At 48.0% G+C, this 12048-nt stretch overlaps 1 protein-coding gene across 4 annotated transcripts in view; it reads left to right on the top strand.

The window, feature by feature from the left end:
* The window catches only part of SLC12A4 (solute carrier family 12 member 4), a 60278-nt gene that overhangs the window by 12796 nt on the left and 35434 nt on the right, over positions 1 to 12048 (top strand). For 3 of the 4 annotated variants that reach the window (XR_011972856.1, XM_072636085.1, XM_072636087.1), the window contains exons 2-3: positions 8205 to 8299; positions 11701 to 11832. Coding sequence is in view for 3 of the 4 variants with exons in the window: in XM_072636085.1 (XP_072492186.1) it covers positions 8205 to 8299; positions 11701 to 11832 (227 nt within the window). In the remaining variant the exon portion in view is untranslated. Of the gene's footprint in view, positions 1 to 522; positions 650 to 8204; positions 8300 to 11700; positions 11833 to 12048 lie in introns of those variants that run through there. The other variant, XM_072636086.1, reaches the window with a different exon arrangement.

Raw genomic sequence — 12048 nt, 5'->3', positions numbered from 1 at the left:
GAGTCGGAATGGTTGGCTTTGATTGGATTTGAATTCCAGGTCTGCCACTCACTCCGTATGTGATATTGGTCACGTCTTCCCTTACCCCCAACTTCAGTTTTTCCTTCTGTAAAATGGATGAATTGGCCTAAATGACCTTGAAAGCCCCTTCTGGTTCTAACATCCTAGGATCCCACAACCAAGATCCTCTTCCAGGCCCTCCCGTGTAATTCTGCTTCCCCCACCTATTTTCTTGGGGGTGTAAAGGAGGAAGGGTCTTGAAGCCTCTCCCACCCCCATCCTTAGGGTTTTGAGTTCAGTGGGGATAGAGAGGCCTTTGGAGCCTGGAATGCCACAACGTTGTTACCATGGCGGCCAGCTGGGAGGCCTTCACCTCCCCTCTGGAGGCTGCTTCCTTGGGGGCTATCCCAGAATACCTCCAACTGTTCCAGGCTCCTACCATAGAGGGAGCTTGAGGGATTCCTCTCTGTCCATCCCCAGGGGTCATGTGGGATAGGTAGAGGAAGTGGGAGGCCCTGGGCAGCATCAGTGACCACTATGGACACTCTAACGGATGGCTCCTTCTGTGATCTCATCTGCCTCGAGGGTGGGATGGCTGAGCTGCTCCGGCAGGAGTTTGAGCCTGTGCTCATCAGGCCCAAGATCCTGGGTAGGTTTACATGAGGGAACGCTCACCTTACCCCATGCCTTAGTTTCTCTCTCAGTACCATCTGAGCAAAGATTTCTTTCTGGATTCTGGATTTCTGCTTCTGGATGGAATTAAGGGGACTTGGTTTCAAATTCCCATTTTCAGCCACTTGTTAATTATAACTTGGGCAAACCAGCCTCTTGGGGCCTCAGTTTCCTCATCTGGAGAACAAAGGACTTAGACCAAGTGATCTCTGAGGTCTCTTCTGAAGCTAACAAATTCCACTCCTTACCTCCATCTCTCAGAATCTCTCCTTTCTTTCATGGCTCTAATTGGGAGCCCCCTTCCACAGGAGGCCTTTCCTGGTCCCCCCTGTGCCAGATGCTAATGCCTTTCCTCCCAGATCACTTGAAGTCTTGTTTGTAGAAACATCCATACACACACACACATATGTACATATGTACACATGTACTATGTTAGTATGTATATATGTATCTACAATATAGGCCTATGGGTTATTGTATGTGCATATTTTTTACACACCTATATTTGTGTGTATTTATTTTTATTGCACACATACGTATACAAATATATACACACACATTTATTATAAATAATACATATGCATACATACGCATGTACAATACCGAGGTGGATCTATTATGTCTATCTGTACACGTGTCCATATATGTAGATGTCGTCTCCTTGGCCTATGCTGTGAGCTGCTTGAAGGCAGGGATGGCTTTTACTTTTGTCTTTGTAAAGTTCTCTCTGATCATAGATGACATAGATACACGTTTAAGTCTGATGGCCTGTGGAGGGCAGCTTCTGGTAGCTTCTACCCAATGAGAAAGGTTTCAGGTGTTGGCCTGGCCACAGACTGTCTCCTGAGGAGCAGCGCAGCTAAGATTTGGAGAGGCTTTATCCTCGAGAGATGGGCCATCTGTCAATTTAAGGTCTGGGCACAAAAACTGCCAGACTGTGGAATGCTGACATCTTTGTCAGGAAGAAAAGCTGGGGTACTGAGGAAATCAGAGAGCCGCTAAGGATTGGAGCATTTTGTTCTTTTTGGACTAGATCAGATAACTGTAAAGCGCTTAGCACAGTGTCCGGCCCATGGTAATGTTATATAAATATTAGCTGCCATTAGAGTTATCAGTATTGTTATATTTGTAGAGTTCTTAGCACAGCACCTGGCACGTAGTAAATTCTACTATCATCAGCTCAGTTGTAGGAGTAGTATGTTTGTTAAGTTCTTAGCACAGTGCCCAGCACGTAAAAGTCACTGTGTAAGTGATAGGTATAATAGTAATTAATATTAATGATTTCGTCGGCATCAGGGACCCCAAGGAGGAAGCTTCTGTACCTTCTCTGCAGTTTGCATGGTCTAAGTGACTAGCCCAGGGTCCTACAGACAGTATGGGTCAGAGGCAGCACTTTAACCCTGTCTCCAAGGATGACTCTTCACAGTCTCTCTACGTCTCCTCTCATTGGTGTCTTCATGTATTCTTTATCACCCAGGGCTGTACCTGGGCAGCCTGGCCTGGCCTTGCCCTTCTGGGGAGGCTGCAGAGTCCCTGGGTCAGTGCAGTCTTCATTGGGGCCTGCAGGGTCCGTGTGTGACAGGCCACTGGGACAGGTGCATCCTCTGCCCGGAGGAGCATCCGGGAAGGAGGAGGAAGGGAGATGCCCACTCAGTGTTAACATCGTGCCAGTCTGCCCATGGAATGTAGATTCCATTCCTACAGGGAGTCAGAAATGTGGAAGGCAGAGGAGGAATTTCGAGGGAGAAAAGAGATGAGAGGGGGCAGGGGCCAGCTGGAGTAACTCTGTAAGGGACTGAATCCTCCCAGAAGCCCCAGGGAGGTGTCATGGTAAAGGCAAAGGCTTGGGGTGAGGAAATAAGGTGTTGGGCCCAGCTACTCCATTCACTGTTACCTCCAGCAAGTCCCTTTTCCTCTCTGAACCTCAGTTTCCTTTCCTGTAAAATGGAAAAGTGGGACTCAGTGAGGCAGCTAGATCATGCAGGAGATAGAATGGTGAAATTGAAGTCAAGGAGTCCTGAGTTCAAATCCCACCCTCAGATACTTACTAGCCGTGTGACCCTGGGCAAGTTGCTGATCCTCTCCGCCTGTTTCCTCTTCTGTAAAATGGAGATAAGAAATGACTTCATCCTCCAAGGGTTGCTGCGAGGAACAAATGAGTTATTTGTCAAGAGCTTTACAAACTTTAAAGTGCCAGTGATGATTACTATTTTACTACCATCCTCTATCATCACCATCCATCTCGTTCTGACATTCTCTGCTGGAGGAGACAACGTGGTCCTGTGAGAAGAACCTTGGAGCTGTAGATGCCTGGTGTTCATTTCTGGTGAATAGGTGTTGGCATTCACCTCGCAACGCCTCGGTCCCTGGTCCCCTTGGCTTTGGGACTTTGCTTTGTCCCTGCCATCAGATTGTAAGCTCCTTCAGGGCAGGGGCTATTTTTTGTCACTTTTTGTGTCTTTCGCATTTAACACAGTGCCTTCACATAGTAGGTGCTTAATAAGTGTGTATTGAATGACTGACTGAAAGGTGTGGAAGCGTAGTGTTGTAAATCCCAAAGTGCTGCAAGAATAGGAACTGTTGTTAATTATTATTATCCATTTAGCCTTAGGGAGGTTGTTTTATTAACAACTTTGAGACTGAGACCCACCCAGACCATTCCCAGAGTATCATGTGCTTCCACTTATACTCTTACACCACCCCCAAAGTCTGTCACCTGTGCTGTTTGGTATACCTGTGTGGTCTGCACCTGGTGGGATTCTCTAATCCAGTTTTAGAGCTAGAAAGAATTCTAGACTTGCTTCATTTTACAGGTGAGGAAGCTGAGGCCCACAATACGAAGTGCAGAGATGGGAGCAGTACCCAGTTTTAACTGCCCAGATCAATCCTCTTTCTCCTTTGTAGGGGTACAGGTAGCGCCTCTGTAATAGAGAGCTGATTGAATCCTCATTTTCTGAATGAGGAAAACTGAGGCAGGGAAGCGGGGACTTGCCTGGGGGGATCACACAGGCTGTAAGCAGCAGAACCAGGATTTGGTCTTTGTTCACCCAGCTTTCTGTCCTGTTCTGCGGCCACCCATGCAGACCTGACTACACACCATGCATCTGAAATGCACACAGACTCACAAACTGATCTATTCCAGGGCTGGGTTCAGAAGGTGAGGAATGACCAATCTCTTGGAGCCTCTGGCTCCTTCTTGGGGGTAGTTGCTTCATCTGTTTCCTGCTGCATCCCAGGCCAGCCAAGGCCTGAGGGAGGGACAGATGGATGGACTGAGGGAGAGGAGGGGCTGTGTAGGTATTGCTGTGGATAATTAGTGGCTCTGTTCCCAACACTGACTGGTTACAACAGACCCAGGCAACTGCTGCTCCCAAGTCAAGGTCACCCTGTTCAAAACCAGCAGTGACCAGTCGATGATGGAGCTGGCCTCGGGGTGGGTGGCTTTGGAGTCTGTGCTTGTGCTCTTTGAAGTGGCAGCTGTGTGTTCTGGCAGCGGTCGTTTCACTCCCAGCCCAGAGTTAGACTGGAGGCACAGTGGAAGGGGGAAGAGAGGGAAGACCCAAGAAAGTCAGTCTGCCCTTTTGAGCTCATCTCCTTATCTTCAAGATAGGGATGATGAAGTTCTTGCCTCTGAGGGTTCTCACTGCACAGGGTTGGAAGAGACCATAGGGCTATTTAGAACCTGGAAAGAAGCTTAGGTGGTCATCTAATTCAACCTGCCCCCTCCCCATTTTACAGATGGGGAAACTGAGGCCCAGAGACATTAAATGACTTGCCTCCCACACGCTATGTAGGAAGCAGAATAGCAGGTGGGATTTGAACTGAAGTACTCAGCCTTAGACTGTAATGTACTTCTCCATTAAACCATTCTGCCTACCAAGCAGCCCTTCATTCATTCATTCATTCAACAAGCGTTTATTAAGTGCTTAATGTGCACCACAGACTCTGCCAGGTGCTGGTGATCTAAGGACTAAAATGAAACTCAAAGAACTTGTGTTCAATTGGGTAGAAAATAACAAAGAAAAGTAAATTCAAAACATAGTATAATAATGATCCTTACAACAACCATGGGAGGGAGGTGCTGTTATTAGGTTAAGTGACTTGCCCAGGGTCACCCAGCTAGGAAGTGCCTGAGGCTGGATTTGAATTCAGGTCTTCTCGACTCCAGGCACTCACTGTACCACTTAATTGCCCCTAGCATAAAGCTCTTCCTAGAAAAGGAGACATTAACAGCTGGGGCAGGGGCTGGATTTGCTTCCTGGAGGGAGGGGTATTTGAGTTAACATCTACCTCAGCCTACCCCTGAACAGGAATTCTGTTTAAACATTTATTAAGTGCCTACTATATGCTAGGCACTGGACATCCAAAGATACTTCAGCTTCCCCTCTCTTCTCCCCACAAAAGGGGATGGAAGGGATAAACATCAGTCTCTGCTCTTAAGGAGTTTATATTCCATTGGAATCCCCTCAACAAGTGCCCACCCAGCCTCTTCTTGAAAATCTCCAGTGACTGGCAGCTACCTCCTTCCAGGGCTGCCTGATCCACTTTGGAACAGCAGTTGTTATCAGGAAGTTTTTTCTTAAATCGAGTGAAAATGTACTTCTTTGTAACTTGCAGGCGTTATTCAGAATTATACCCTCTGGTGCCAAACCAAATAAATCTAATCTGTCTTCCCCAGCACAGGTTCTCATATACATACTCAAAGATCAGTCATCCAATATTAAGTACCTACTATGTGCCAAGTACTAGGGGTCCAAAAAAAGTAAAAGACAGTCCTTGCTCTCAGGGAGCTTAAAATTTAATGGGAGAGACAACAGGCTAACAAGTCTATACAAATCCAGCATAACTAGAAAGTAATTAAGAGAGTGAAGGTGCTAGAAGAGGGGTTGGGAAAGGCTTCCTACAGATGGTTGAACTTTAGTCGGGACTTAAAGGAAGCCAGGGAAGTCAGCAGTGGGAGCAGAGGAGGGAGTGTCCCAGGCATGGGGGACCAGCCAGAGAGAATGCCCAGAACCTAGAGACGGAGGGTCTTGTTCTTGGATCAGCCCAAAGGCCAGGGTCCCTGACTCTTTGATACGCTTTTGTAAACCTTTTCAATGGCTTTGTGTTTCAAAGATCTCTTAAATATATATAGGACATACTGCCCTTCATATGCTCAAAAGAAAAAATCACTGGATTTTGAAAAATCTGAAAAAGTCACTGGATCAAAGAGTACATGTTGCAGGGGAAGGTGTAAGAAGACTGGGAAAGTAGAGGGAGCTGAGTTATAAAGGACTTTGAATGCTAGACAAAGCATTTTGGATTTGATCCTGTAGGCAGTGGGGAACCAGTGGAGTTTATGGAGTAGGGGATGATGTGATCCATCGTGCACTTTAGGAAAATCACTTTGGTGGTCAAATGGAGGATGGATTAGGGGGAGGAGAGACTTGGGGCAGGCGGACCCAGCAGCAGACTACTGTAGTAATCTAGGTGTTGGTGATAAGGACCTGCACGTGGGTGGTGTTGGGGTCAGAGGAGAGAAGGGGGCATATCTGAGAGATGTTGCATGGGTTCAATAGACAGGCCTTGGCAACAGATCCAACATGGTAGATAAGAGATCATGAGGAGTCCCAATGAAGGCTGGTATTGCCCTTTATAGAAAGAGGGAAGATGTGGGGGCAGGGAGGGTTTAGCGGAGAAGAGAATGAGTTTAGATTTGGACATACTTAATTTAAGGCATCTCCTAGACATCAAGTCAGATAGGTATGAATGGCAGCTGGAGATGTGGGATTGAAGGTCAGCAGAGATTTGAGAATCATCCGCAGAGAGATGGTGATTCTGACCATGGGAACTGATGACATCCTTGAGTGAGGGAGAAAAGAGGGAGAAGAGAGGACCCAGGACAGAACCCTGAAGGACACGTATGGTTAGAGGGCTCTCATATACATACTCACCTGGAGCAAGATCCAGCCAAGGAGACCAAGGGGCAGTCAGAGAGGAGAGAGTGGTCAGCAATGTCAAATGCCGTGTGGAGGTCAAGCAGAACGAAGGTGGAGAAGAGGCCCTTGGATTTGGCAGCTCAGAGGTCACAGAGGACTTTGAAGAAAGCCGTTTCCAGGAATGATAAGGTCAGAAGCCAGTTGTAAGGAGGAGGTACCTGTTTGGATGGCCCACCTTTTTGGAGTGGAGCTACAAAGATGAGTCTTTTCCCTCCTAGGTCTTCTCTGTAGAATCCTTAATTCTTTCCAACCTTTGTATCAAATTCCCAGGCCCCTCCACCATTAAAGGGTGTGAGGCATTTTGTAAACAAACTTAAAGATTTAGAAGAACCAGAGCTGTTTTGTGAGGAGTCTGGGCAGCTCTGAAGGTGTCCACTCAGTATTTGGGTGTGAAAGTAGTCTTGTCTTACTTAGGATCTGGCTGGCTGTTTTTATCAATAAGCAGGACTTTGGGGGAAATAATGAGAGCATGTAATAACCCCTTTTTGCCTAAAGCTTGCTAGGCTCATGTAGGGGGCCAGTGGCCAAGCTGGTATGAGAAACCTGGACCCTGCCCACAAACTAGATGCCATCCTAACGAGCCAGAAGGTTCATCAATTGCCATACAGGGTGCTGTGTTGATGTACATTGTAAACTCCTTAAGGACAGGGCCTTGGACCCAGTCCAGGCCCCTTCTAAACAGAAGAGATAATCGAGCAACTGGCCAGCGGTCTGGTCAGTAGTACCAGAGCCACCAGGCCAGCCCGACCTCCCTTCTTTTACAGAGGAGGCCTAGAAGTGACTTGCCCAAGGTCACACAGGTAATAAGCGGCGGAGCCAGGATTCAAAGCCAGGTCCTCTGACTCCCAACACCAGTGCCTTTTCCACTATGCTAGAGGTAGCGTTGACATTCAGGACCCATGTGTGACATTGACATTTAGCGGCATGGCCAGAGGGTCTAACATTAGCACTGGGGTAATTTGGTGTGGGTGTGTGTGTGTGTCCGACAGCTGTTTCCAGGCAGCCATTTTGTCTCACTGCCATTGGGCATGCCCAAGAGTGGTTTTAGAGGTGGCTAAATGTATTCCTGGGCTCCCAGGCATTATTCTCTTTGCTGAGTCTATTAAAGCCTATCCTGTTTTAGAGGCACTTGGGAGCACCATGGAGAGAGTGCTGGACCTGGAATCAGGAAGATGAGTTTAAATCTGGTCTCAGACACCTGCTAGCTATGTGACCCTGGTCAGGTCATTTATCCCATTTGCCTCAGTTTCCTCAAATGTAAAATGGAGATTACAGCAGCCATCTCCCAGAGTTGTCATAAGGAGCACTTGTAAAAGTGCCTGGCATTCAGTTGGCGCTTTATTCATGCTTATTCCTTTCCTTTCCCTATGGCCAAGAGTCCTTCCTAGGGAAGTAGTTTCTCCTGGAATCCCCCACCCTTGACTCTCCACTGGCACAGGCTTCCAGTGGGGGCAGAGTTTCCCTGTTCTTCTTTCCCAAGCCGGGTCTCCTGCTTACACCTGTTGAGGTAGTCTCTGGGCAGCCGGCTAAAACTGTCTCTCTGTTTCTCTGCAGGTCACAGCAATCACAAAGAAAGCAGCCCTTTCCTCAGCTGCTCTGAAGCTACCAAAGGAAGCGATTACTATGATAGAAACTTGGCCCTCTTTGAGGTAAAATGTTGCTTTTCCTCCTCCCTTACTGTCTCGATCCCTAAGGACTTAGATCTTTATTAATAAGCCAGAGGGGGGAAGGAGGTTCCTTCGACTCCATCCATTCATTCATTCATCCAACAAATGCTTATGGATCCTGGCTATGTGAAAGGCAAAGTGATGAGCAGAGTACAGAGATGAGGAAAGTAGAGCTCCTGCCCCTGTCAGCTTTAGTAGGGAGGGTCAGACCCATCCTATAGATGAGGCCACTTCTTTGAGAAGGAGGTGGACTGAGAGCTGTGGGCATGGAGGCCCCGAGGTGATCAGGGAAAGTTTTTCTGAGTCTGGAAACATGGGGAAGATTTCCAGAGGTGGAACAGGCCTGGGGAGGAGAGACCTGAAGGAGTACACATCGAAGGCAGGGTTGGGCACGTTCCTTATAAGCTGAGGGAATGATGTGAGCCAAGATTTGGAGGCAGAAAAGGGCAAGGTATATTTGGGGAAAAGGAAAGGGCTAGGATGGAAAGAACCCTGGCTCTGGAGTCAGCACCACCTTGGGCCAGGCTGTTAACTTCCTCTGGGTTCCAGTTTCCATTCATGTAAAATGCAAGGAGGGAGAGCTGGGACTCGGTGGCCTTTGAAGTCCTTTCCAGCTCTCTAGGTTTTTTTATGCTATGTAATAGTACAACTGAAGTATGTGATACCTCCAAGAGATGAGACTGTCCAGCCTCTACTTTGAATGCTGAACTAAGGAGTTTGAACTTTGTTCAGTCAGGAAATCATTAGTTCACGTCTGGCCTCAGTCACTTGCCAGTTGTGTCCCAGCCTCAGTGTTCTCATCTATAGAATAGACACAGTAGTAGCATCTACTTCAGGAAGTAGTTGTAAGGATCAAATGAGTTTGTCTATCAAAGTGCTTTGTCAGTCTTAATAGGATAGAAACGTTAACTGTTATGCCTGCTATTCTGGACAAGATCAGGGCTGTGCATAAGAAAAATGATCATCTGGCAGAAGTCTTGTGATGGATTAGAGGAGGGGGTGACCATGGATCATTCACCTTTGAGTTCCAAAGGGTCTGAACTAGGGTGGTGACGGTGGCAGTGGAAAGGAAACATCTCAAAGAATGAATTGGCAGGAATTGCCAGCTACTTGGGTAGGGGGACAGTGGGAGAGGGCAGGAGGCAAAGATGACTCCAAGGCTTTGAACCTAGGGGGCTTGGGAGAAGGATGGTGCCATTTACATAAATAGAGTAGAATAGAAAAGAATCAGGTGATTTTAAGCATCAGGAAGGTGCTTAAGTTGGTTTTGGACATATTGGGTTTATTAAGGTGGAGGGGACATGGGATATCCAGGTGGAGATGTCCAGCAGCATCAGACAGTCAGAAAGTAAGACTGAGGCTCAGGAGAGCAGTGGAGATAAAAATAAGGGTTTGGGAGTTGATGGGAAAGCACACAGACAAGAGAAAACATGCTGAGGCCAGAGCTTTTGGAGATGCCTCGGTTAAGTGGGGACAGGGAGACAAGGAGCACCCAGAGATGGGGGAAGGGGAGCCAGGCTGGCGGCCAAGGGAGCAAAGTTTCAAAGGCCCATTTCACGGTGTCACTTGTGGCCAGCATATTGTGGAGGATGAAGCCAGGGAGAGGGCCAGTAGTCTCTGGGATCTTGGACTCTTTGAGGATGTGGTGGCCCAAGAGACCTGATGGAATCCCTTCCTCTCCTTGTTGTTTATACTGAAGACAAGGCCCCATGTTGAGGCTCACAGGGTCCCACGTGGGGGATCTCTCTGGCTCCTGTGTCAAATTAGCCTTGAGCATGCTGTTCAGAAGGTCCAGAAGGATGTTTAGGGGTGGGGGAGTGACAGGAAGCAGGAGGACTGGCCATGAGAAGAGGGAGTAGGGAAACCAGTAGGGGAGACTTTAATGCTTTCCATAGAAGACTGGGGCACATTCAGTGTGCCCCTCCCCCCTTGTCCTTAGTACATTCTCTGACCTAGTGCTGTTGTTGAAATGGTGTTGGATGGTGCCAAGGACTGTGTCAGTTATGGTCCTTCCGTGCCCAGCACTGTATTCACACAGCAGGAGCTTAATAAATGTCTGCTGAATAGAACTGAATTGAATTGAAGAGCTGGGGTAGCTGAAGAAGCTTTCTAGATGATCGACTGAGATCAGGAGATGGCCTCATCTGTTTCGTGCCCTCCTTGGCATGTCCTGAATTAGTCCATGGGGGCTTTTGAAAGCTAATCCTAGTGGGCGTTGAAAATATTAGCAGTGGCTTGAGGGGAAGGGAGAAAATAGTGAGGAAGCAAGGTGGAGGGGCTATAGCAGAGAGCATGGCAGGCACATATGGGGAGGAGGGGAGAAAATGAGGGGCAGGATGGGGGAGAAGACATGTACTGGGTGTGGCAGGGCCAGGAAACTGGGAGCTGATGGTGGGGAGGGCAGGATGGCCCAGCCCCAGCTGGGAGGAGAACCTGGCGGGAGCCCAGCAGGGCAGTCTGTACTAGGAGAATGTGTGTTACCTTGCTGTAGGTGTACCAACAAGCCCTGGCACCCCTTTGGGGCCTGTGGTTTTTCACAGCCACTCATTTGTAGTAATGAGGATCACTAACAGTTACAGTGCCCTGCTCCGGGCTTCCCCTAGAGGGGAGGAAGGACTGTGACTCCTGGAGAAGCCCAGGGGGGTGGAACAGGCCTTTACCCAAAGGAAGGGTACCTATTCTTATCGTGGTTTTATCATTAGCATGACAGTCATTGTTCTCCTGGGTAATGATTGCTGTAGGGTGAGCCCTTTCTGGGGCTCAGAGCACTTTGCTTACCACCACTCCATGAGCAGGTAGTAGCAGCATTATTGTCCCCATGGAGAGCCTGAGTGGAAGCCCACTCTCTGCTGTTCACCACCTTGGGCACCTGCCTTCCTTCATCTGTACTTTGAGATATTTGGAATAGATGGTTTCTAAGGTTCTTACAAACTTACAATCTGGGAAACTGAGACTTAAGAGATTTTTATGCTTATTTTATTCCATAAATTAAAAAAAAGAGAGAGAGAGATCAAGCGATTGGCCCAGAATCCTTTGGAGCGTCAGACCCAGGCCACTTTGGACTTGGACTCCTTGACCATTGCCCTTACTGCTCAGTGAGTGGTACACAATCACATACATACATGCTGAAATATATACACATAGACATATGCTGGAATTTGGTTCACATGCTTATAGGTTGAATGACTTCGATTTCCCATATGGTCAACATGTTTAATCAGAAAAATACCCACAGCGATAGCTTCCTTCCCAGGCCTTCCCCCACCCACTCCCTATCTACCTTCCTTCCTCAACCCTGACTTCAGACCTGATTTTTTTTGCATGCCCAAAAGGACATCTGAGGGAGGTTCTCATGTTCACATTTGCCTTGATTCTGTCTGCAGGAGGAACTCGATGTCCGCCCAAAGGTGTCATCTCTCCTCGGGAAGCTGGTCAGTTATACCAACCTCACCCAGGGCGCCAAAGAACATGAAGAGGCTGAGAGTGTGGAAGGCTCTCGGAGGAAAGTATCAAAAGTGAGTAGGCCTGCCTGTTCAGACCATCCCTGCTCCAAACCAGAAGTGTGCTGGGCAGGGACACTCCCATTTCTCCTAAGTAGATCTTGTCTTCCAGCAGAGTCGCTCAGGCCTCTTGGGCAGTCCTAGCTGGGTGGCCTTGGTGGTATTGGTCACTTGCCAGCGGCTTGGTTCGTTGCTTTATTTAGAAGAGGTTAGGTTAGATCCAAGTCACCA

The sequence above is a fragment of the Notamacropus eugenii genome, chromosome 1 (genome assembly GCF_028372415.1).
Source record: "Notamacropus eugenii isolate mMacEug1 chromosome 1, mMacEug1.pri_v2, whole genome shotgun sequence".
NCBI lineage: Eukaryota > Metazoa > Chordata > Mammalia > Diprotodontia > Macropodidae > Notamacropus > Notamacropus eugenii.
The sequence above is the reverse complement of the archived record's forward strand: the minus strand, read 5'-3'. Positions and strand labels throughout refer to the sequence as shown.